The sequence below is a fragment of the Platichthys flesus genome, chromosome 24, assembly GCF_949316205.1.
Source record: "Platichthys flesus chromosome 24, fPlaFle2.1, whole genome shotgun sequence".
NCBI classification, from domain to species: domain Eukaryota; kingdom Metazoa; phylum Chordata; class Actinopteri; order Pleuronectiformes; family Pleuronectidae; genus Platichthys; species Platichthys flesus.
In genome coordinates, this window is record NC_084968.1 from 15,189,447 (window position 1) to 15,216,174 (window position 26,728).

The 26,728-nt window shown below is 50.6% G+C and overlaps 1 protein-coding gene across 1 annotated transcript; it reads right to left on the reverse strand.

The window, feature by feature from the left end:
- Positions 1-172: 172 nt before the first annotated feature.
- LOC133949934 (phosphofurin acidic cluster sorting protein 1) lies at positions 173-26,124 on the reverse strand. Its single transcript, XM_062384026.1, is given in 28 exon segments — positions 173-3,182; positions 3,263-3,376; positions 3,528-3,766; positions 3,855-3,996; positions 4,084-4,126; positions 4,203-4,245; positions 4,677-4,779; positions 4,867-4,977; positions 5,101-5,255; positions 5,674-5,780; positions 5,863-5,967; positions 6,233-6,368; positions 6,497-6,618; positions 6,762-6,845; positions 6,955-7,048; positions 7,360-7,518; positions 7,649-7,688; positions 7,691-7,709; positions 8,220-8,297; positions 8,494-8,532; positions 8,534-8,586; positions 8,685-8,741; positions 8,744-8,794; positions 8,797-8,827; positions 11,816-11,941; positions 12,863-12,952; positions 14,053-14,140; positions 25,584-26,124. Coding segments are annotated over 28 exon segments (2,703 nt in total). The 5' UTR covers positions 25,739-26,124; the 3' UTR covers positions 173-3,063.
- Positions 26,125-26,728: the final 604 nt, after the last annotated feature.

Sequence of the window (26,728 nt, forward strand, 5' to 3'; positions counted from 1 at the left end):
GATTGACAGCTGAGACCGACTTTGATTCTATATGTGTATCCAGTCTCCATCCTCCAATCAGCGGAGAGGGGGGGCCGTGGAGACGCGTCGTCCATCTTGATAAACAGTCTGAATCCTTCAAACCTTCAAACATGTAAATATCTAATATTTAATAAAGAAACAGACACAGAAATACAAATCAGGAATATCTTTATTTAAAAAAACAAATGAAACAATGAACACTTTCATCTCACATCGGTTTGATTGACAAACGTAATCATGAAAATGCCGAACTACAAAACATGTGAATCAAGCAGAAGAGAGTAGAATACAATATAACAAGTACCATCTGATATGTACACACATTACACTTTGTTTCATATACTTATTGTTCGAGGCCAAAGGCAAAAGAAGCTGAAGAAACATGACATGTGCAAAAATACTGTCCACACGCTCCGGACGTTCTCGTGAGGACAGGTTGACAAAGCTGCGAGGGGGCGGGGACAACGTGAGGTCAGAGCTCGTGGACGCCCAGACGAAGACGAGGACTCGACACAGGGACACGTCTCTGAGGACGGGGGCGAGAGGAGACTGATCACTGACAAGAGGTCATCACACCAACATGGTCTCCAACCACATCACGACACACGGGTCCACACAGGTACACACAGTGAGAGACACGGGGACAATTCAAGATACACAACAACCAGCGTCTTCGAAGGGAAACCAGGACTTTTGTTTTGAAATCAGTTTGTCAAACTTTAAAAAATGTGGTACCCTTTCAAAATAAAGCATATTTAAAAAACGTAAGTTGCCACTATGACTCATTAAAGACACCATTGACTGTTAATGAAGACGGACGACGTGATGAAGCCAGAGACTCTCGATCACCACCTAGTGGCTGGCTGCAGTATAGGTCATAAACAACCCCTCCTCCATGTTAGCAGATGGGACATGGACAAACGTCATCCATCTATATTTCTTTTATTGTGACGAGGACGTGGATCTAAGGATTCACCTCAGGTCGCTGAAAGTGAGACCGATGAAAACCTGACAACACATAAGGTTGTTCCCATTCATGTGTTAAAACAGATTTATTTACAGGAAGTAATGAGTCTTTAGTGGCAAATTATGAATCTTTTATAATTATCGGATCTTTCAGTGGTACCATAATAACCCTATCCCAGTTTGGGCCTCTGCTCTGAGGCAGTGGAGCAGGAAGTCCAATCTGAGGTGGACGTCCATTAGAGTCAATCACAATAAATTCAATTTAACTCATAACTTTAACTGTTGGTGCCTGAAAACCAGTGGTTCACAAAGATGCAGATAAACTGAATCCAATACATTCAAATATCTGAAAGTACTTTAAGATGATCATGAGTGATCTGCTGACGTCACTGACACTGAACATCCACACAGGAGGAGAAACTGATCCATCATCACACAGGAAACACATTTCATCAACACTATTCAAAAACATAAGTTGCTAATACTTCACTGGAGATGTTACACTGCAGGTTTTTATATAAACATCAAGAATCCACATTTCAATCAAATCTTTTCTTTGTTCATGTGTCGTTTTGGAACGAGATCTGTTCACCTACAAAGTCAACAAGACCCCCGATCTAACACACACACACACACACAGTACTGTACACACACTATTCACCTCACAACATCCCACAGAAAGCATGAAGCACACCTGTAACAAAATAACCCAATCACGTGTTTGTTTATTGAACCGTCCAGCAGGTTCTCAGTTCCCAGTAGGAGACGTTGTGCTTTGTTGCGGGCGATCAACTCCCGTTCTTGTCGTGGTGATGATAATAATGAGAAGGTCTTAGATGTTCTCCTCAGGCTCCTCACTGGAATTCGGGTTGTTCCACCAGCAGGTCGAGTGTGAGACGTGGTTCCACTCGGGGGAGAACCGTGCGGATCCAGGAAGCTGTCGGCACTTCCTTCAGGATCGTGTGATTGTAACCCTCTGATTTCTCAGATAAGAATTCTTGGATCTTGAAGAACATCAGGCCTGATGTTTGTGTGTGATCTGGTGAATGTGGTGTCGTGGAGGTAGAGCTCCACTGAGAGACACTCTGGTGACTGTAGGACGTTCAGAGACACCGTCCTCACTGTCCACTGCTGCAGCTCCTCTGCTCAGCCTCTGTCTCACACACTTAGCTCCTATCTCTTTAAGACCCCCCCCCCCATGAAGCCCCCTCCCATAGGCTGTCTCCTCTAAATACACGTTTTGTTGCCTCAGTTTCCTGTTGCGTACGTGGGGGGTGGGGGGGGGGGGGGGGCATCATGATAAAGGAACTCTTCACAATAAAAGTACACCAGCGTCACACGACAGCCTGAACGGGGAAAGTTCAACTATTTTTCACGAGAGCTCAATAATAAAAGACCCTTCCTCTGGATCTGTGTCCACGTGGTCGTGTTAGTGAAGGGACACCTGGCGGGAGACGTTTTACTGATCTGGGTTCAGGAGAAAGATTCAAACTGTAACATGGAAGCCCTTGAGATGAATCAGAAAGAGGTCCGGGGCTCTTTGAAGGGCGAGGACGATATTGATGTGGAATATATATCCGTCACATGCCGGCCTGCTATTGGCTGCTTTTAGTGAGGAGACATTTCTTTGTGTTTTCATTGGCTCATGCGAACACCGAAGCCCTGTTGCATCACTTTTTATTTTGTGTACGGCACATGAGTGGTGAATCTGTCCGGCGCATGCACGTGAGGATCGGGGGGGGGGGGGTTGCATGCTGTTGCATTCCATAGAACGGAAACGTAAATGGCAGTTAGCGAATCGGGTTGTGCTGTACGCCCCTTGTGAACACACACACAGACACACACTGTACATTCACGTGTTCACTCGTCACACACACACACGGACGGGGGCGCTAACGTCACCGGTAACCACGCCCACCCCAGAGCTCCTCCCACCCCTCCCCCGAAGAGAGGAAAGACGAGCGCAGTGAACGTGGTCTGTCCACTGGACGTCTTCCCTCCGCTCCGCAGGGCGGGACAGGGACGAGGGGCGTCCGAGGTGCAGGCCGGCTCACGGACCCCAGGGGGCGCTCTCTTCTAGGACGGGGGCTTGCTGTAGCCGAAGAGTCCCACAGGAAGGTATTTGACATGAGTGGGCCACTGGGCGGCCAGCTGGAAGAACTTCACCTCGTTCCACTCCACGCCGTCGATGGACACTGGAGGGAGACGAGACACATGAGGAGAGAGACAGCGAGGACAAATGGAGGTGTTGCATCATGGGTAGTGATCAGGCTACCTTTCAGGATGGTCTGCTGCTGCTTGGCCGAGCAGATGAGTCGACTGATGCCTTCAATGACCTGGCTCTTAGAGTCCACGTCCTTCGGCTTCTTCCCCAAGAAGATGGTGGGAACTGAGGAGAAGAGACGTCAGGTGTGTGTCTGTGTGTGTGTGTGTGTGTGTGTCTGTGTGTGTGTGTGTGTGTGTGTGTGTCTGTGTGTGTGTGTGTCTGTGTGTGTGTCTGTGTGTGTCTGTCTCTGTGTGTGTGCTCCTTTTCCTCTCACCCTTCTTGTTCTTCTCCTTGGTGACCACAGTCATGGCCATGGTGCTGACCTGAGCCTGTAGCTCGCTGCCGCCCCCCCCTGGCAGCCTGCTGACCTGCAGCGAGCGGAAGGCGCTCTTCAGCGTGTTCTTGCAGCCGGTGTCGCGCCGCTCGCCCTCCCGCCGCTTCTCAGCCAGCGAGGCCAGCCAGTAGTCCACCTGCAGGCCGATGGCGTCCACGCCGTGAGACATGCTGGGACTCCTGTGGACAAAAGACGAAGACACGTGGTGGTGAGAACAGACACACGCCTCCACTCAGGTCTAAAGGAATGGAAAGAGGCCGATCTTACCCCTGTACCGTCATGACACTGCCCATGGAGGGGGAGGACGGGGGGGTGGCCGCCTCCTTGATCATCCCCGTGGGGGAGCCGTGGGAGGGCGGAGACGTGGAGGGGACGGCCAGACTCACGGCCACGCCCTCTTCTGTGTCCCCTGAACAACCACGAGACAGGAGTAACGTGAGTAACAGACCAGCTGCTGGACCCAGCTGGGTTTTGATTTGTGTCTCTGATGTCTCACCTGTCGGGGACGGACCGGACTCGATGAGACCGACCTTCACCACCTGCAAAACACACGCCATCAGAAAATCACTTATCAGCTCTCGCTCTGCAGCTTCACTAATGAGGGTGAGCTCTTACCCCGATGAAAGGAATGAACTTCTGGTACGAGTCTTCGTCTCGCCTGAAGACAAGAAGGAGAAAGGGACACGTTAGAGACAGAGGACAGCAGGAGGTGGGCTGGGTTCAGGTGAAGACTTCATCTTCCTCATCTACGTGTTTAACTCCTCTTCGTCACCCGTCTGGAGTCCTGTGCAGGTGTGAAGCAGCGTCTGTACCTATGGTCTGTACCTGTGGTCTGTACCTATGGTCTGTACCTGTGGTCTGTACCTATGGTCTGTACCTGTGGTCTGTACCTGTGGTCTGTACCTAGGGTCTGTACCTATGGTCTGTACCTATGGTCTGTACCTGTGGTCTGTACCTGTGGTCTGTACCTGTGGTCTGTACCTGTGGTCTGTACCTAGGGTCTGTACCAGTGGTCTGTACCTATGGTCTGTACCTGTGGTCTGTACCTGTGGTCTGTACCTGTGGTCTGTACCTGTGGTCTGTACTCACGTCTTGTGCTTGCAGGTGAGCATGGCCTCGGCGATGGGCAGCTGGTGGGTGACGGTGGCGTCGCTGATGTACTGGGAGATTCTTCCTGCCACATCCAGCTGGTCTGCAGAGGACAGACAAACAGAGGAGTTGTCTCATGGACTTCAGGGACTCGTCTCGTGGTCGAGGAGCCGGTGGCGCCGGGTGCTACCTGTCTGCGGCGGCTCCGAGCGGCTGAACACGTCTCTCCACGGCCCGTCCAGGAAGGAGGAGGAGTAGCGGTTATCCAGGGCGCCCAGGTGCTTCGCCACCGGGTGGGAGCCTGATGAAGAGGACGGAGACAAAGACAGGTTCCTTTCAGATGAACATGTGAAGACAGGGTGTCACCCCCCATAGATCAGGTGACTTCTTAGTGATCTGTAGGGCCCTGAGGTAATGATCTCACCGAGAGGCACCACCAGGAAGCGCATGTGGTTCAGCCAATCAGACGTCTTGTTGGCGAGCTGAGTGACGAAGAACTGCAGGATGGCTCCGAGGTAACTCTGACTGCCCACCGCAGCCACCTTCACCGCCCGGGGCATGGACGAGTTACAGTTACAGCTGAGAGAGAGAGAGAGAGAGAGAGAGAGAGAGAGAGAGAGAGAGAGAGAGAGAGAGAAAGAGAGAGGGAGAGGGAGAGAGGGAGAGGGAGAGAGAGAGAGAGAGAGAGAGAGAGAGAGAGAGAGAGAGAGAGAGAGAGAGAGAGAGAGAGAGAGAGAGAGAGAGAGAGAGAGAGAGAGAGAGAGAGAGAGAGAGAGAGAGAGAGAGAGAGAGAGAGAGAGAGAAGGTGAAGCCTCAACTTCATCACCTCGGCTCATTTAGATCAACACGTTGACGTTCATGTTTCCTGTGGCTGGAGGAATCTGGCTGCTGACAACCAGGTCTGGTACAAGAAGATGAGTCTTCCTGCAAAGCAAAGAGCGCTCTGTGTGTGTGTGTGTCTGTGTGTGTGTGTGTGTAGCTGTTCAGACAAACTCACAACTTCTGGATGCGGGTGAGCACAGCCGACAGCACGGCCTGGATTTCAGCTGCAGAACACGTGCAGACCACCGGGTGGCGCTGGACCTGCAGCTGCTCTGCAACATACTGCGACACAAAGACACACATAGTCAGATGTGTGACGAACAAATGAAAACAGACACACACAGACACACACAAGTAGCCATACCTGCCCCTGCCAGTCCACTCCATTGACCAGGATCAGACTCTCTGGGAGCGCCGAGTCCGACAACAAGATCTGGTTCAGCTGGTCGTACACCACTTTCCTCAGGACCTGCACACACAAACACACACACACACGCACACACAATCATTGAATGTATAAACTCCCCCGTGCAGACACACTTCCCTCACATGACTCATCAGCACATCCATAATTCATCCTGAGCTGCAGGCGAGTGGAACATCATCAGCAGTGTGTGTTTGGGAGATGGTTTTATAAAGTGTCTCTGTCTCTGTGGTGAAACGTGATGGACGGCCGGACGCTGGGTTGAGCCCGAGCTGCAGCTGATGGGGGGGGGGGGGGGGGGGGGTCGTACCGGCGTGCTGTGGCCCAGCTCTGGAGACCTCTCGGAGTCCGAGCTGTTGGTGCGTTCACTCAGGGGCTTGGACAGCTGCCGCTCCTTCATGGGCGTGCTGCTGCGCTTCTGTCGGGGGGTGTGTCCTCCGTCCAGCCTGGGGACAGACACACACAGCAGGTTCCATGGGGACACTCTAAACTCTCATTTGATGTGTCTCCCTCCGAGGACGCAAAACAAGTAGTAACTCATTTCACATTTCTGTACAGGTGGCCTGTCTGATACCTTGGTGAGGGCATGGACTGCATCTCACTCTTGCTGCTCTTCATGGGCGTACGGGGTTTCTCTGCCACCGACACCGTGATGCAGGGGCCCACCTCGGCAAACAGCTCCTGATCTGTGAGCTCCTGCACACGCACACACACAGAGACACACAGACACACACAGACACACACAGAGTCAGAGACAGGAGATGGAGGTAACCCTTAAGCCCCCCCCCCCCCCCCACAAACACACACACACAGTGTCCTTCCCAGTGTGAGAGCTGTACCAGGGTGTCGGTCTCAGACAGCGCCTCCTCCAGGTTGCGGCTGCGGGAGGGTTTCATCTTCTCTAGAGGCGGCTGCTCCCCCTGCTGGGAGGACAAGGGAGTGACACTCAGTCTCCAGGATCATTAGTCCAACATCTCAGAAAACAGTCATTGTCTCAAAGTGCTGAAGTTCAAACGAGTCTCAGCTTCTCACCGGACTGAAGGGGTCTCGACCCAAACTGCCTTTGCTGTTCAGGCTGCCGATCTCGGTCTGCGAGCTGGACTGAGACATCCCCTCGAAGAACGGCCTGGAGACACACAGCCAGTCAGACTCTGTGTTTTCTGCTTCAAACATCATCAGTGACTTTAAGAACAAAGATTTATTTGTTTTTATATCTCTGACCCATCAGCTATTTTAATGCTTTCAGACTAATCATCACACAAACTCCTACAGTGAGTATAATATTTATAATTTCACTTTAAAAACAAACTCTTGGAGATGGTTTATATTTTAAGATCTTTAAATTGGGAGGTTTGGGTTTAAATGAGTATTTAGATCCATTCAGAGTTGTCATGTGGTTCTTTGTGCACAGTGAGGCTGGGTCTGTGGGTCTGGTACCGGGAGCTTGGCTTGGGTGTACTGAGGATGCTGTCGGTCTCCTCCATCTCCGGCCCGCTGTCACTGGGGTTGTACATCTCCAGGCTGTCGTAGAGCTCGTCCAGGTCCTCCTCCACCTCCTGGATCTGCTCCCTGGACACGTGCTCCAGCCCGAACCGACCTGGACACACAGCAGGACATGTTATTCACTACAGGAAGTGTTGATCAGGGGGGGGGGGGGGGGGGGGGGGTGCTACACATCGACATGGAAGGAGAGAGAGAAAGAAAGAAGTGCAGGAGAGGAGCAGTAACCTCATCGGTGACTTTGAACCTTTCAGCAGGGGCGACAACTTCTGCTTGATGTTGGGTTGCTGTGACAGAGACATAGAAAAATAAAGAGGTGGATGTTCATATTCCTGAGAGAGTGTGTGTGTGTGTGTGTGTGTGTGTGTGTGTGTGTGTGTGTGTGTGTGTGTGTGTGTGTGCGTGTGCATCTCAGGGTGTGGTCTGTGTGATAGTGGGTCCTTGTGATGAGTCATTCTTGGTGCTGAATGTTTTTCTCCTGAAATTTGCCGAGTTACAAGTATCGAGAATGAAAGGGAGAAAATGGACTTATTGAAAAACGGAGGATGGAGGAGAGAAGGAGCGAGGGAGAGGCGGAGAGAGAGAGAGAGAGAGGAGCGGGTGATGAGGGGAGAGAGGAGGAGAGGTGGAATGAGGTGAGGCGAGAGGCAGACGGGGGGGCGGCGTGGGGAGACCAGTCGGATCAAATCGATTTGAAAGGGATTTCTCTCACGAAGCGAGTTTCACAGGCAGAACGAACAGGTGAGAGAGAGAGAGAGAGAGAGAGAGAGAAGATGGATGAGGGGATGTTCTCTTACTCTGGTGATGGCGGCGTTGGAAGCCAGTTTACGTCTCGGCTTCTTCTTCCTCACCTCGTCCTCTTCGTCGAACAGATACTGAAACAGAAGTCGACAGAAGACACTGAGAAACTGCCAGGGAGGAGGATCTGTTCTCCTGATGAAGGAGCTGTAGAAAGACGTGAGGGTCACATGTCCCCCTGCTGCACGAGGACCTGTGTCCTCCACTCATGTGTTCATCCCTCGTTCTTTCCCTCTCTTTCTTCTCTCAGTTCACTTTGTTCTCAACACACACCTGCCCGTGAACGGGATCGTCGCTGCCCTCCTGTTCGGTACGAGTAGCTCTCCTCCTCTTCTTCAGAGTAGTTGTCGATGTCAGGAGAACGATCTGGAGACAAATCACATGATGGGAGGTTAGGGACGGTAATGGGACAGGACAGTTGAAAGAGGGAAGAAGGACAGGGACAGACGAGGTGATGTGCTTACCAGACATTTTGGCTTTGGGCCCCTCGTGGTCGATGGGCTGGCTGGACAGGGAGTAACTCTGATCTCAGCCACCGGCACCGAGGCGTCCTTCAGCTGGCTGTGGAGCCCAGGACCTGGGCCCCTTCACTGGGGTGCTGCATCACCTGAGGGACACAGAGGACGGGTCAGTGGGTCTCCACCTGTCTGTCCAGAGGGACTCTACCAAGCTGCGGCTGGACTCAGAGGAAACTGTCAGGGATTCTCTGGGTTTTTGTGACGTTCTGCAAACTTAAAAAGTCTCAAGTTTGAAGTAAAGGAAGCTCCTCCCACCCACAGAGGTCTCTGAAGCTCCTCCCACCCAAAGAGATCTCTGAAGCTCCTCCCACCCACAGAGGTATCTGAAGCTCCTCCCACCCACAGAGATCTCTGAAGCTCCTCCCACCCACAGAGATCTCTGAAGCTCCTCCCACCCACAGAGATCTCTGAAGCTCCTCCCACCCAGAGAGAACTCTGAAGCTCCTCCCACCCGTCACATCGATTCTTCATCACTGTGACATCATGATGCCACCTATTAGCTTAGGCACAGCAGGTCAGGACACGCCCCCTTTTCAACTAAAACAACCTGAATATGAATTTTTCTCATTTAGAGAATCTCAGTCATGTTCTGATTAGGAAAACAATACTTCAACAGACCACTGGTGGCAGCACCGAGTCAAATACATCAGATATGTTCTTATTTAATTTAATAGATTAAATTGTAAATAGTTTTAAATTGTGCAATAAATCCTTTCAAACTATAACTATTATTTATTCATTTCTATCTTGAATAAGAAGCTGTTTCTTGAAGGAGAAGCAAGTCCGAAGCAGGAATGTCTAACATGATATCATAATAATAACTAAATGATCCTAATTGTGGTTCCTGATGGACGAGAGACTTGAAGACTGCAGACGGATCATCACAGAGACAGGTGAGACACAGAGGACACAACGAGGACAGAGGAGACGACGATAAGGGAACAAGAGAGGAGAGAGGAAGCAGGAGCTGTCGGAGATTAAAGAAATGAAAGACTGATCGACAAGTGAAGGTGTGAGGCATCACGTCTCCAGTGTGTGTCTGTGTGTGTGTGTGTGTGTATGTGTGTGTGTGTCTGAATAACACCCAGCTCTCTCTCTCTCTCTCTCTGCAGTCCGGTCACACTCTCAGAGGTAATAAAGGTAATAAAGCAGCTCATTACAGAGACAGCCTCGGCCCCACATTACAACACGCTGCTGCGATGCTTCCTCTCGCCTGGCGGACGTCCAGCTGACCTGGCTCACAGGACTCGAACGCTGCCAGTAGCTTCCTGCTGCTTCCTGCTGCTTCCTGCTGCTTCCTGCAGCTTCATGCATCTTCCTGCAGCTTCCTGCTGCTTCCTGCTGCTTCCTGCAGCTTCCTGCAGCTTCATGCATCTTCCTGCAGCTTCCTGCTGCTTCCTGCTGCTTCCTGCTGCTTCCTGCTGCTTCCTGCATCTTCATGCATCTTCCTGCAGCTTCCTGCTGCTTCCTGCTGCTTCCTGCAGCTTCCTGCAGCTTCATGCATCTTCCTGCAGCTTCCTGCTGCTTCCTGCTGCTTCCTGCAGCTTCCTGCTGCTTCCTGCTGCTTCCTGCTGCTTCCTGCAGCTTCATGCTTCTTCCTGCATCTTCCTGCAGCTTCATGCATCTTCCTGCAGCTTCCTGCAGCTTCCTGCTGCTTCCTGCTGCTTCCTGCAGCTTCCTGCTGCTTCCTGCTTCTTCCTTCATCTTCATGCATCTTCCTGCAGCTTCCTGCATCTTCATGCTGCTTCCTGCTTCTTCCTGCATCTTCCTGCAGCTTCCTGCTGCTTCCTGCTTCTTCCTTCATCTTCATGCATCTTCCTGCAGCTTCCTGCATCTTCATGCTGCTTCCTGCTTCTTCCTGCATCTTCCTGCAGCTTCATGCATCTTCCTGCAGCTTCCTGCAGCTTCCTGCTGCTTCCTGCTGCTTCCTGCAGCTTCCTGCTGCTTCCTGCTTCTTCCTTCATCTTCATGCATCTTCCTGCAGCTTCCTGCATCTTCATGCTGCTTCCTGCTTCTTCCTGCATCTTCATGCAGCTTCCTGCAGCTTCCTACTGCTTCCTGCATCTTCATGCTGCTTCCTGCTTCTTCCTGCAGCTTTCTGCTGCTTCCTGCAGCTTCCTGCAGCTTCCTGCTGCTTCCTGCTTCTTCCTGCAGCTTCCTGCTGCTTCCTGCTGCTTCCTGATGCTCATTTTAACCAGTTTACAGGCAAATAAAATCACAAAGATGCAACGAGAAACAATTTGTTTAAATAGTTTCATCAGTGGATTTATGGAGATTCCTCTTCTGAAACTCCGCCTCCGCTTCATTTGAAAAAACAGCCGCAGACGGATGTGTAGTGAATTCTTTACGACACAATTCACCTTCACTTGTTCGGTGTTGTGGGAAACAGATCGGATTAAAGTGCGAGTCCTAGTGAAGAAGCCCAGCGCCTCCAACACGACACATCTCTGTGATTTCAGATGAAACCTGAGTGTGATTATTAATCTGGTGACAGGAGCTTGAACGTGTCCTTGGTCTGTGTGGCTGCGATGGAAATGAGTTTGAACTGTCGTGACCTTTGCCCTCGGTGAAGTCCTCTCACGTTCGACCTGACTGTGAAGCAGCTTCATGAATAAACCTGACTTCATTTTAAATGCAGGGTCGGACTTGAGGCCGGAAGGCGTCAACAACAAGAGCAGCAACACACAGGTTAAGATAAAGAGGACGGGAGGTTTGACCCCATCTGATGCTACTCAGTGAAGTGTGTGGGAGCTCCTCTTCCTCACAGGACACACTGAAGCTCCTCTTCCTCACTGGTTCCCACCAGTCAACATCTTTAAAGTCAGACACTGGTTCTCATCTCGTTGTGACAGCTTTAAACCAGATTCTTTATTATTTGAATCTTTCAGTTTTAACTTCTCAGTTGAGTTTTGTCTGATTCTCTTTTGCTCCTGTGAGAGTCGAGCTCGAACCTTCACGAGGCCCAACAGTCCCATCATCAAACCACATTTAGATTCACTACATCTCATGAATACCAGTGGCCTCTACTGGTCTGGTGTGATCCTCCCACTAAGTGTGATCTGCTTCTTCTCTCTTACCTCGGCCATGTTGATGAGGCCCAGCGCCAGCGTCTTGTATCCCAGGATGGTTCGGTTCTTGTATCGCTTCCGCCGCTGCAGCATGATCTGGAGCTTGTTGGCGTCCCTCTTGAGGAAGTGCGGATACTGCGGACACAAACGCACACATTAGCAAACACATAAAAAGCTCAACAAGTGGGCGGGTGATTTGCTCGATGGCTTCAGACTGAAGAGGAAGAGTTTGGTTCCCCGGGTGGTGATCATCAGGGAGATCTCACGCTGACCACTAGGTGGCGTCCTGAAGTGTCCCAGCACTTAGTCACACCCCAACTGGGACCCTTCCTGAAGGAGCTGCACTACAACTGGAACCAAAGAGGCTCCTGATCACTAACAGCTGCTGCAGGATGTGACCTCACAGGATGTGACATCACAGGATGTGACGTGTGGCCCCCTGCACTCGATCAGATCCTCAGAGAGAAACTGACCTTCAGCAGCTTTTAGAAACATGGAGACTGGAAATGATGATTTAGAGCAGAAAACCCCAACTGGGATTTAACTGCTCTGGTCGAGTGGAGCAGAGAGAGCGGATGTTACACAATGTGTGTGCCTGTGTGTGTAAGTGCAGCGGTGATGTATTGATGCTTCAGTCGTGAAGCGTCTCTGCACTTTTGAGACAAAAACAATATTTGTCATGATTTTTATGAGAAAAAGCAAATCAGCAGATTCACATTATGATCGATGATGTGAAAAACAAATAGTATAAAATAACTCCAATGGTTGAGAATCTGCACGATGCTAAAATACTTAAAACCTGAATTCATTCTTCAATGATGAGCTAATAAAAGAAAAGTTATTTTATCTATTTATAAATATATGTATTTATAAATATATATATATAAATATCTAAACGATTTTCTTCAGTGGTGTTGTGTGTTTTTATCTTGAAGCACAGTGAGTCTTATGAAATGTGTTTTATCAATAAACTTATTGTTGTCACTTGTCTGTTGAAAGTTGTGGCTTGTGAGTGGCAGACCCCTGACCTCTGACCTCTGACCCCGGTGTGTTTACCTGCAGGGAGAAGGTGAGCTGCAGGTCGGTCTCCGTCAGCCCGGCCGCCGACAGCAGGATCTCGTTGGAGCGCAGGATCCGCTTTGAGCCCTGAGGAGGCCACAGGAGGAGAGAGACAGATTTCTATTAGTCGACTCGATGACCTCCAGAAGAAACTATGAACCTTCATCAGCCGGGGGAGGGAGGGAACGGAGGAGGAGGGAGTGAACGGAGGATGAAGAGAAAGAAGGATGGAACTGAGTGAAAGGAGGAAGCAGAGAGGGTTGATGCAGCAGCATGGAGGAGGAATCGCAGCAGGGATTCAAAATGAGTTGGTTAGAAAACAAGATGGAGATAGAAACTGAGACAGGAGAAAGGAGGCTCAGGGTGAAACGTTCTCCTGATTCAGCCTCGTTGTGATGAAGCTGCTGATTCAAGGTAGAAACGTTCCACAGTGATGATTTAAAGCAGATGAAATGTTCAGAGTGAATCACAAAGAAAAGTAAATCGACTTTTCAACAATGTTAACAACTCAAGAGAGAATCCTTCAACACAAACACCCAGACAGGAAACATCTGTGCTCCCTCAGGTACAAGTGAAAGTCCTTCTGTGGTTTTCTGTAAAGAGGAGGAAGTTTGTTCACATGACATAAACTGACTCGACGAAACTGAGCGTCGGGAGGAAAGTGGAACTCTGTGGAAGAACCTGATCGAGCTGATTTAAGCTAAAATAATTAATTGCTGATTTAAAGCGAAACTTGAGAAAAATCATAAACCACGTCACCGACAGGACTTTGATTTATTTCCAGTTCAAATCAGACGTAACAAACGAGCTCAGTTAGAAAAACTAAAATCTAAACTACGACTTCACAGATCTTCTGTCAGTTTGACTTTACATGTTTATAATATTTAATTCATACTAATGATGAGGACTCTTATAAGGCTATTATTATCATCAAACTGCTTTACCACAGAGAGCGTGGCAGAGCGAGTCGTCCACTAACCAGAAAGTCAGTGGTTCGATCCCCGGCACCTCCAGTCTACATCTAAAGTGAATGGGCTGTTTACTGTGAGGAGCTTTGTGTGTGGATGACACTTTATCAACACAATCTTTGTACAATCACTGTGTATTCAGTGTATCTCCATGTGCGTGTGGTGTAGTTGATGAAGACAAACGTGGTTCAGCAGATTTGAGTCTTCAGCAGAACTCACCTGCAGCTTGACGGCGATCACCACGGAGGTGAGGTCTTTGTCCAGCTCCTTCAGCATGATCAGCTTCTTCAGGGTCAGGTTGAACAGCCTGTGAGAGAGAAAACACACAGAGAGAAGTCAGACTCCAGAGCTCGTCCTGCTGGTCGATGGAGGAGAGACAACCTGAGACCTTTATCAAATAAGGGTCAAATATATCAGGAAGTGTGAGTGACACCAGCTTTTCACATGTTGGACACACCCACTGTGGACACCTCCTGCTGTGTCTCACATCAGCTCCTCTGGGCTTTCTGCAGCCGGGTGGAGAAAGACCAGGAGCACTTAAAGAGCTGGAGTGGATAAGAAGAGGAGTGAAAAGTGCAACTCCTCATAATAATAATCCCTGTGATAAATATCACGCTGACATAGAGACATGAAGTGTGGAGGCCCTTAACGTCTCCAGCAGTGAGGACACAGAGGGACACGCCCTCGTTCAGGTCAGACTGGTTCAACAGGATTATTATTATTCAAAGGATTATCAAATTCAAATAACACATATCTCAAGTGTCTCCAATTCAGATGAATCATCCCCCCGGAACCAACATCCAGCCAATCACGCTCCCCTCCACTGGTCATGTGACATCAAGGTGAGATCTCACAGGAAGGAGGTCTGGAGCTGGTTGCCCCTCCCACAGCCGGTCACATGGGGCCCACCAGTGGGACCAGTCAGTGATTTGGGTCTTCAGTGCTGGAGAGGACCTCAGTGTCCGTCACTGAATGAATGTCAAAGGCCTCCTTGTGTTTTCCCAGCAGTGGCTGCTCGGGGGGGAAGGTCGGCGGGGGGGAAGGTCGGCGGGGGGGAAGGTCGGCGGGGGGGAGGTCGGCGGGGGATGAAAGCGGAGCGCTCGATAACGTCTGTGGGAGGTTTGACCTCTGACCTCATGTAGAGACCAGTGGCTGAGGACAGAGACGTGACTCTGATATTAAATTCATCTGTGAGGTGAAGACAGCCATCACTCATACTTCCTCTCAGATCCTGATGAGGTCGTGAATCAGGATATGAATCACGTCCCCCATGTGACACAGACCTTCATGGAACTGGACTGAAGACGTGTTCTGTCTTCATGGGGACATTCTGAGGACGTCTTCCCACAGGACCAGCTTTGCTTCTGTGTCTCAGGCGTTCTGAGGCGTGTTCATGTTGTTACTAATCACGTGATGATGGAACATGATCGATACGACCTTCACTTCACATTCTTGTTGACCTTTGACCTCAGCTCAAAGATGAGGTGAGAATCCATCGCTCCTTCCTCTCCTCCCCTCGTCCCTCCTTCCTTTCTTCACCTCCTCTTCCACCAGGTAGTGACCTTTGCCCTTCCTCTCATCTCATCTCTTCTCCTCCTCCTCATGTCTTCCCCTCCTCCTCCCTGGATAATTGGGATCAATGATATTTCAGGATCTGTCGTTAAGAGAAGGAGTTGAATCCTCCTCCTCCTCCTCAGTGAGCCCCCCCCCCCCCCCCCCCCACACTCATTATCCTTCCACTACATGGATCAGTCGTCCCTGACACACAGCCGAGGCCGAGCGCTGCTCATTCAGGACACAGTGCAAGCAGATCCTGGTGAAGCCACAGTGAAAGACTCTAGGGTTGTGTGAGCACGTGTTAATACTTAATGCCTTCTTGTACTTCTACTTCTTTTCCAGTAACAAAGGTTGTTTTGGTCACATGGCCTCAAGCAGCTTATCAGTGGTCTCCACACACATTGACCCCTCACACACAAACATGGAGGCACAGAGAAGCAGAATCAGTTCACAACACAACGTAGTGTGAAGTGTCGCAGCACAACAACCAGCGTTTAGTTCCCCACTAACAACGCTCTTCAAACAGCGTCTGAGTGGAGCCTGTGAGGACGTCCACAGCTCGCCTCCTCCTGCTCAGCTCTCCTCCTCCTGCTCAGCTCGCCTCCTCCTGCTCAGCTCTCCTCCTCCTGCTCAGCTCGCCTCCTCCTGCTCAGTTCTCCTCCACAGCTCGCCTCCTCCTGCTCAGCTCTCCTGCTCAGCTCTCCTCCTCCTGCTCAGCTCTCCTCCTCCTGCTCAGCTCGCCTCCTCCTGCTCAGCTCTCCTCCTCCTGCTCAGCTCGCCTCCTCCTGCTCAGCTCTCCTCCTCCTGCTCAGCTCTCCTCCTCCTCCTCAGCTCTCCTCCTCCTGCTCAGCTCTCCTCCTCCTCCTCAGCTCTCCTCCTCCTGCTCAGCTCTCCTCCTCCTGCTCAGCTCTCCTCCTCCTGCTCAGCTCTCCTGCTCCTGCTCAGCTCTCCTCCTCCTGCTCAGCTCTCCTCCTCCTCCTCAGCTCTCCTCCTCCTCCTCAGCTCTCCTCCTCCTGCTCAGCTCTCCTCCTCCTGCTCAGCTCTCCTCCTCCTGCTCAGCTCTCCTCCTCCTGCTCAGCTCTCCTCCTCCTGCTCAGTTCTCCTCCTCAGCTCGCCTCCTCCTGCTCAGCTCTCCTCCTCCTGCTCAGTATCAAGATGAAGACAGAGGAGTTCTCCTGAAGGAGAGATCAGCGTGAAGGAGCCTCGACTGGAGGAGCAACACACTGCACGGTGTGTCTGTGTGCGAGTCTCCACAAGCAGCGATAGGTCAACACGAGTGAAGAGACGTCTTCTGTCCAGACTGTGTGTTCACTTCCTGTTTGTGCACGTCTTCAGGAAGGATCAGAACAACTCACCAGTGAAACACAACAGCTGGAGTCCTGAAGGCATCACCAGTGTTTCTCACTCGTACCATCATCACACAACACACGTTCTGTAAACGACTCATCAAGAGGATTCACCTCCTCAAGGTCCAGGTTCAAACCAGCCCCAGGATTCAGGATCTGCTTCATGTGAGTCTCGACTGCTCCACAGGGGCTGGATTCTCTGAAGACATGAAATGACTCATTTGACTAAAGCACACATCAGAACCTCCAGAGGAACCAGCAGCTGCACGTGGGAGGATTCAGAACATGATGAACACAGGGAGGAGATGTTAATGTCCTCGACTTCCAGTCCTTCTGATGGGGCCATACTGGGGCCACTGGTGCGTTCTGCCTGCAGGAGCTGCTACCCTCATTAGTCTGGGTTGTTTTTAAAATCCCTCATTTCGTTCCTCATATGAATGTAAATGAGTCGTTTTCCATCAAGGGTTCGATTCCCACCAGTGGGAAACAGGAAGCAGCTGTGATACAGTTTCCTGTCTCATTCCCACCTGAACGCAGACCTTTGTTCTTCTTTTGTTCAGAGATCCATCGCTGCTTCAAAAGTCCAGAAATAATAATCTCCTGCTTAAAATAAATGTGTTAGAATAATATTAGATCCAACCCGCACCTTGAAGTGTCAAGGTGCGGCTTAAAAAATATGAAATGGAAACTACAGTTCCTCAGCTGAAGGCTCCTCCTCTTCCTGTCCACGGCCCCTCCTCTTCCTGTCCACGGCCCCTCCTCTTCCTGTCCACGGCTCCTCCTCTTCCTGTCCACGGCTCCTCCTCTTCCTGTCCACGGCTCCTCCTCTTCCTGTCCACGGCTGCTGATGATCTGCTGCTCAGATCTTTCAAAATCAATCTGAGTTCTGGGCTCAATGAAATGTGCACGAGAGACACAAGTGTTTATAAGTGTGTTACGTTCAGGAGGATCAGTCTGTGTGTGTCTGTCTGTGTGTGTGTGTGTAAACTGAATCTATCAGGGCTGTGTGTTGCACATAGCACTGGCCACAAACATCAAACCTTATCGATCATGATTTCAGATGAACGTCGTCTGTAGTGCAGAGACCTTACAGCTTCATAAAAACATAAATATATTCAAATCAAACTCGACTCTTTAAATTCATGTTCAACAACACAGATAAACACACACACACACACACACACACACACACACACAGACACACACAAGGAAAAGAAGTGTGTGAACATATGTGTCAGACTGAGTGTGTGGGAGGATCAGAGTGGGTGAGTGCACACTGGCACAAGTAGGTTACAGGTAATACGCAGCATAACTGTGTGTGGGGGGGTGAGTGTGAGTGTGTGTGTGTGTGTGTGTGTGTGTGTGCGCACCACATGGACAGTAGAGTATGTGCGCCCCTGAGCCTGCAGTATGTGGTTTTCCTGTGCAGCTATAAGGCAGTTGTGTGTGTCGTTGTGTGTTTTTCCTGCGCTGTGACTCATCTTTAATCGGAAGGCAGAGCAGAAGTGATTCCTCCATAACAGCAAATATATATATATATATATATATATTTATAAATGTGTTGCTCTATTGCTCAGCATGTTGCTCACTGAGCCTGAACCCTGCACAGCTCTCATCGTGTGCAGGGGAGCTTTCAGAGTGTGTGTCTGTGTGTGTGTGTGTGTGTGTGTGTGGGTGGGCACTTGATGTTAGCTTTCTAGTATGTGTATGTAAGACATGAGTGTTAACTGTGCAGGACGTGTGTGTGTGTGTGTGTGTGTGTACGTTTGTGTTGCCATTGTGTAGCTCTGCTCTAGATCTGGACTAGATGAATTTGATAAACATGAAAATGTAAGAACAGCTGATCACATCCAATCTCCTCCACAGACACAGAAACACACTGATCAGTGATCAGTTGGGAACAAGCGGCTCAGAGACATGTCCAGAGCGAGACCAGCAGCCTGGGGCCTGGATTCAAACTGGGAAACAACCAGAGCACATAAACCAGTGAGAGGCCGACCAGGAGCCTTCAAGAGGCCGAACGTCAGAGCTTCACTTCAGCTTCACTCAGAACCACTCCTCCACCTGGAGGCTCAGAGCACTGGGCTGCAGGTGGAGGAGCTCTGTTCTTCTCCGCTGTGTTCCATGAGAACCATCACAACCAACGGTGGGGGGGGGGGGTTTCACTTGTCAAATCTAAGAAGCGAGCGGCAGACCAGCAGGGGGCGCTATACCTGAAGGGCTGGGCCACAGACAGACTAAAGAGCTTGGGTGGAGCTGCTAGGTTCAACTCTGAGAGGAGAGGCGGGAGGAGAGGCAGCATGTGGAAGAGCTTCCTCTCTCCTCCAGCTGCTCCCGTCTCCATCACCAGATCTCACCCGTCTCTCATCCTCCCCCCTGTCCCCCGTTGTGTCTCCCATCAGCCTCCCTCTCTCCTCATCAGCTTCTTCTCTGCAGCTCATTTCCACCCGTCACAAACCGATCCCTTGTTTTTCACCCTGCTTCTCTTCCAGCTCTGCCCCCCCCACCTTTATGGAAGCAGAAGTGAGAGTCGCATGGTGCCGCCCGATGGAGGGGGGGGGGACTAACTGCTTTAACTATGTCCTTATCCGTCAGATTCATCTGCTCCAGGTTCAAGTGGCTTGTTTCTCAAAGCCAGGGAAACACACATTCACAAAAAGCACAACACAACACACGTTTAGGGAACGACATTTAAAACGAGAGCGACAATCCAGAGGTCTGGAACCAGACTCACTTCACCCTGAGCTTCTTCATCTTCATCTGCTCTCTCTCCCTCCCTCCCTCCTCCACTCGTTCTTCACTGTGTAAAGATGAACATTCATCCTGTTGACATGAGCTGACACTTCGCCTGAAGCCAGTGCACGCTGCCAAGACACACACACACAGACACACACACACACAGCCACTGTAAGGAGCTGCTAGGTGAGACAAGACTATTTGTACTCTGTGATAGTACACAGCACAGAAATACAGGAACAACACACTATGACACACACACACACACACACACACACACAGAGCTGCCACACAATGAAAACACCACTACAGGCAGCGTGCACAACCAGTGAAGACACCACACCACTGGTTGTGTGATGATGGGCAGATGCTACAGGCCTGGTTCAAGTGCAGCAGAGGAAGCAGTGAGGATGATGCTTCAAAGCAGCAACCAATGAGGAAGCAGGGAAGGGACACGAATTGTCCAAGTCCGACTACAGCAACAGGAACATGTGGGGGACACGCCCACTGGCTCCACATCTGGAAACTGAGCTGAATATTTTCATTTTCCCAAAGAGCCCTTGAGAATGTGAAAGAAGCTGGTGAGGACACACGAGTCCTTAACATGTTTCTCATCATGTCTAAACTCTCACAAACAGACCACTTGCTCTTACACTCGATGTCTTCACCGAGCGTCCCCTCGTCTCTCTCCGTCTCTCTCTCCCTCTCTCTCTCTCTCCCTCTCTCCCAGAGCCACAGGGAAGGACACAAACAGGCCCATTACTTCTGAGGGAGGCAGAATCAACTAGTACACACACACACACACACACACACGCACGCACGCACGCACGCACGCGCACGCACACACACACACACACACACACACACACACACACACACACACACACACACACACACACACACACACACACACACACACACACACACACACACACACACACACACACACACACACACACACACACACGCACACACTGTCCAGACCCATTACACATGTTTACCAAACCACACAAAGAACACGTGTGTGACGAGCGTGTGTCGTCTGCATCCAGAAAGAGAAGAAGAAGAAAACCATGTGATCCTTGTTGTTGGCAGGTTTGCTAATCGGGTTTTTGCTAGTTTGCACTTTGTGATCCAGACCAGAGGCTGTTGTGTGTGAGAGCGAGCATGTGACCTGCAGTGTGTGTGTGAGTGTGTGTGTGTGTGAGTGTGTGTGTGTGTGAGTGTGTGTGTGTGTGTTTAAAACAAGATTAGATGTGTGTTGGTGCATGTGTTGATACAAAGTGGAAACCCATTCTGTGTCTGTGTGCTTCATTTATGACTTTACAATGAAAGTAAAGATTCCTCACAACACACAGACACACACACACACAGACAAACACACACAGACACACAATGAAAAGGACCCTTCGTTAAAGCGATTACAGATTATCGAGCCGAGCTCCCGGCTGCTGCCTTGCCCAGCGGCACGTCGGTTACCATAGAACAGAGGAAAGAAAATCCATGTGGGTGGGGTCTCATATGAGCTTCCTGGTTTTCGACCAATAAGAGTCGCCCCTGCCCAGAGCAGCCCTCACATGAGGTGATGGGATCAGAGCGCTGGTGCGAGTCGAGTTCAGGAGCAGCCGCTGAACCAGAAGAGAACACACACATCGTTATTCCCATTGTGTGTCGCTTTGCACAGTAACAACTACGCAACTTGTCTACCTGAAGCAGCAGCTTGGTGAGAGTGAGTCTGATCTCTGCTGAGTGGGTTCCATCTCCTGAGAGAACAACTGACTGAGAGTCATAGACACAACCTGAAGAGTGAAGCTGAACTGAGATCCGTTCATAACACTCTGAAGTTATTAACTCTCTGCTTATTGCTGTGAAACCATCAGACAGAATATTCAGATTTCAGTTTCACTCCAGTCAGACGAAGTTTTCATGAAAACCCTCAAACTACAACAGACATGAAGAAGGTCACTAGGTTTCATATCAGTAATCCTTAAACACAGGTAAAGGTCAGTCTGTGGTAAGTGCATTACAAGCTTGTGTTATCACCCGGGGGAAACAGTGTGTAACCTGAGCTGCAGAGGATTACAGTCATGTGACTGCACAGCAGCACAGACACACAAACCAGCATCGAGCAGTGACTCCAGGCAACTTCTCCAAATCATAAACCTCTGAGCTTCTATCTCGTATTTCACCAACAGGCTGAAAGTGTGAGGACACTGAAAAGGATTTGTCATCACACGATCCAGAGAGTGTGTCTAAGTGTGTGTAAGTGTGTGTCTGCCGTCAGCATGATGTGTGTTCACAGCTTCTTGGCCTTTAATGTAATTGGATGCCAGTGTAACACATTAGAGTGAAGCATATGTCGGTGACACTGTCCGTGAACAGGTATCAGTACTGCTTAGACCTGTGTGTGTGTGTGTGTGTGTGTGTGTCTGTGTGTGTGTGTGTCTCTCTGGGTGTGTGTGTGCACTAGCTGCCAGATGGGAGTGTATGATCCCACAGCAGGGGGTCTCTGCCAGGAGACACAGGCAGCACAGCTCTCATACACCGATCACAGCTGAGTTTCATCTCCACAGACCTCGAGCTCCACGCTGCAGCAGAGGAACAGAGGAGTTTATCATAAATCATCTTTACTCTTTACATTCCAGTTCCCTGCTCAGGAGCATTTCAGCTCTGAAGGTGTCATAGTGAGAGGTTGTGAGAAGCTGTTTAAAGCTCAGTGAGAGGAGCTCGTTCAACAATTCATAATTCTATGAATAGCACGAGGACAAACACATTCCTGGGTGTTTACACAGCCATCGTACAAACAGACCATATATGTCATCTTCTCTCATCTCAGCCTGGGGCCGGAAGGCTTCCATCAGAAATGTGAATTATCACAGAAAGTCAGGGTGAGGAGGAGGAGGAGGAGGAGGAGGAGGAGGAGGAGGAGGAGGAGGGTTGTACTTTACACTATCTCCCTTCATCTCCATGAGGTGAGCCGAGCTGCAGAGGAAACTTCAGACCTCTCGACCGCTCAGTCGTGTGGAAGAGCGAGCAGCGCCAAGCGAGTGGCTGAAGCCAAAGCATGTGAACACAACTCACTCCCACTCCTTAGTGTGTCTGTGTGTGCATGTTGTGCAGCAGCCTGTCTCTGCTTCTCTTTCCATGGTGTGTGTGCTCAGCAGCAGGAGGATAGAGTAGCGCCGACACTTGAGGAACTCTGTTTGTGTCTCACTATTGTGTTGCATTGTGATTATAGCAAGCCAGTCCAACACATGATGTATAATACAGAGGCTCCTGCGTCCGGCCCCGTCCTCTTCAGGACACCGGGTTGGTTCCCAGGCAGAAGAGGAGCAGCTACTCTTAGTGCTGAGACCTTGCAGGTTTCACTCATGTTGGATGACTGCTCTACATGAGGTACAAACAGAACCCCTCTCTCCCTCAGAGGTCCACGTCCTGAAGGTGGGATCTGCCCCCCCCCCCCCCACTCTGGGCTTGGAAGCTGCAGTTCAGCACAGACACATCCTCCAGGTCATAGGACTCTCCCCCTCTGCTTGCTCGTTAATAATGCAACAGGAGGAACTCTGCCCATTCCTGGAATACCTGACACGGAGCTGCACGAGGAGGCCTGGATTCAACTGCACGAGGAGGCCTGGATTCAACTGCACGAGGAGGCATGGATTCAACATTCCACCTGTCACCAGCATCACTGCTGATCTTCACACACTGTATGAGGTGAAGAGGCTCCTGTGGGGGGGGGGGGGGGGGGGGGTGGTGATGTGTGTGTCACGCTGATGACACTGCAGAACCTCAGAGAGGAACCACCTCGTGCACGGAGAGCTCCTGGTGAGATTCCTTCCTCTCCAGCACGGAGCAGAAGGTCAGGAGGAACCAGACGTGACCTCAGAGGAACTCACGCCCTGCCCATGGATAGGAGGAGGGGCGGAGACCATGATCACATGACCTCTCTGCTGTTTAAATAGCACATCATAGGAAGTTGACGTATTACTGCTGAAACATTTCCTGTGATTCAGAATCTGAACTCGCCCCCGAAGAGGAGGACACCAGATCAGGGTCTGGAGCCAGCTAACTGAGTGCATGTGTGTGTCTGCCACACGCAGCACTGCGTAAACAACATACCAAGGGGCATTGTGGGTAGACAGGAAGAGGTGAGAGTGTCAACACCTCAGCTAGAGAGAGAGGTCGCTCGCCCCGGTGCAGCGACAGAGACTCGGCTGCGAGAAGCAGATCAACAAAACATGGCCGACATCAATCTGTGATCAGAAGAGAATCTGAGTCTGTGGTGTCTGTGCCCCCGACATGTCAGTTCCTCAGGACCTGTCTGTTGCCCTCGTCTGTAGGAACTCACTTCAGATGACAGAGCCACCTCCCTGTCTCCTCCTCCTCTCTCCCCTACTCCTCTCTCTCTCTCTGCAGCTGCAGTGAAATCAAACACATTTGATGGACCGTGACGCCTGCACAAAAAGAAACGCACAATGATTCACACAATTCGTCATGAATGAATCTGTGGTTATTAGCACACAAAGAGGTTAATAATCGTTTTCTCAGTGAAGGTCAGGAGGAAGGATATTCAGAATGTAGGTGAACAACAGAACCCGCTCTTTGAAATACCAAGACTCTAAAGCCTCTGGAGTCCAGAGCAGCAGTGAGACGTCATGTGATCTTTGTGTGATGCTGTCACCAGTGAGCTTTATTTACACTAAAGCTTTCAGTCACTAAACATCAGGACTCATGAGCAGAGGAGGAAGTTCAGCCTGCGACGACAAAAACACAATTTAACACAAATTTCACGTTTGAAGACGAATTCTGGTTCAGAAGAAAAGTTTCAATCATCGATGTCAACGTCTGAGACGGAGACGGACGGACACCTGGTGTCCACAGAGCTGTGTCCCCCTGTCCAACCAGACGAGTGTTAATTCAGACTGAATGAGCCCATTACAGATCAGTGAGGCAAAGAAATGCATTCCTGTGCGTTGAACACTAGGTGGCGGTGTACAAATAGGAATTTGGATTACGGATGCATAACAAAACTGTGGAAGTGAGGCGGGAGACTGTGATTGGTCTGTTCACTTCCCCCGTCACATGCACTTCTCACGCTGACGGGGGAACCAGAAGGACATGGATCATTCTCATGTCCTCGGCCACGTCGCCATTTGTTGTTGTTGTCGTGAACTCTGGACTCGGTGCTGCCCTCTATTGATGGTATCACTTTACAACGTACCCCCCCACACTGACTGCACGTTCAGGGCTTGTGAATCATAGGGGTGGTTGACCTCTAACCTTGAATCTGACTGATGACCCCAGTTTGTAGTATGACAGGCATCATGCACACAAAGGGGCGGAGAGCATGTACACAACGCACAGCGTGACACACATCCTCTGCAGAGCACTGAACAATAGAAGCCTATTGGGTGTCTCCGTCCGGGACACAGCTGAGGATGAGGTGTCTCGCCCGTGTGACCTTGATGCACTGACCACGATCAACACAACAACAAACACACAACAACTCTTCTTCTGCGTCACAGCACGAAATGACACACAAGGTAAAACAGATCTCTGCCTCTTCAGCATCAGGTCGAATGGACCCAGCTCGGATCAGTGTGTGTGTCCTCACTGGTCAGCTGGGACACAGTCCTATAGGTACTAAGACCAGCAGGGGACGTGTGTGTCTGCCTGTGTGTGTGTGTGTGTGTGTCTGCCTGTGTGTGTGTCTGTGTGTCTGCCTGTGTGTGTGTGTGTGTGTGTCTGCCTGTGTGTGTGTCTGTGTCTGCCTGTGTGTCTGCCTGTGTGTGTGTGTGTGTGTGTCTGTGTGTCTGCCTGTGTGTGTGTGTGTGTGTCAGCCTGTGTGTGTGTCTGCCTGTGTGTGTGTGCACCTCAACAACAACTGATGCTTCAGGACCAGCAGACATCAGAGAATCCTGGTGAGGGTTCAGTGTAGGTGTGGTTATGGTTAGACAGGGTGTGTGTGTGTGTGTGTGTGTATGTGTGTGTGTGTGTGTGTGTGTGGGTGTGTGTGTGTGTGTGTGTTATATTAATGTGATATCCCAGTGAGTCGAGTCACTGCTCCCCCCCTGCCCGGCTCCCCCCCTACCCGGCTCCCCCTGCACCTACCTGGGCACGCAGCTGGGCGAGGAGCGGTCCACCTCCCAGGTCGCGTACAGGTTCATGTGGACCGGCCGGTTGGAGGTGATGCTGACCGGCTTGGAGGGCTGCATGTGCGGGGAGGGGACGCCCCCAGTCCGGGGGAGCCCTCCTCGCTCCGACATCCCGGAGGCTGGACGCTCCACACGGGGCTGAACGGGGAGGAGTGCCCGTAGCCTGGTCCTCCTGGTCCTGGTCCTCCTGGTCCTTGTTCTCCTGGTCCTGGCTCCCTGGTCCTGGTCCTCCTGGTCCTCTGCCGCGGTGCTAACGCGGGAGGTTGCTAATCGTCGCCCGGTGGAAACATCGCAGTGATCTCGGGGGTTTGAGTCTGAATCCCCGCGTCCGTCCCTCCGTCCCCCCGCCTCAACTTCCAGTGCGTGCCGCTGTGCGTGTGCGCGTGTAGCTGTGCGTGAGTGTGTGTTTGTCGATGTGAGTGTGTGTGTGTCGGTGTGTGTGAGTCTGTCGATGCAGGAAGCGGAAACGTCTCTGACACACACAATGAGCTGAGAGCCACGCCTCCTGAGAGAGAGAGAGAGAGAGAGAGAGAGAGAGAGAGAGAGAGAGACAGAGAGAGAGAGGGAGGGGGGGCATGCTGCTCTCATATTACTGTTTTCATATCACAGCTTCATTTCATTATTACAGATGAAGAAGTTTATATCTTTGTATTTAATCTGTTACAAACACTTTTGTGTAGTATGATGCATGAGTTGTGTACCTGCAGGTTTTGTGTTGTGTTGATGTTTGACACAGAAATAAACCTCAACATAACTGAAGTTACACAAACACAACTTTTTGTTTTCTTCTGGTCACCACAACCAGTTGTGTTGTGGTGTTTTGTACAATCCCCTCCAAGGTGTGGTCTGTTTACCCATAATGCAACACACATATCAAGTCATCAGACCACAACTGAAACACAACCTGTCTCAGAGCTGCAGGTTGTACATTGTGTGGTTATCACACACAGCATCAGGTGCCTGCTCACTATGGGATGGATCTGAACCTCAGAGGATCTCCCTGCTCCCCCCTCCGACCTCCTGGAGACACAGCTTGTTGTGTTGCAGTGTGTTGTTGCTCTCTTGACCTCCTGACCTCCTGGTGCAGGAAGCTGAGTGTGA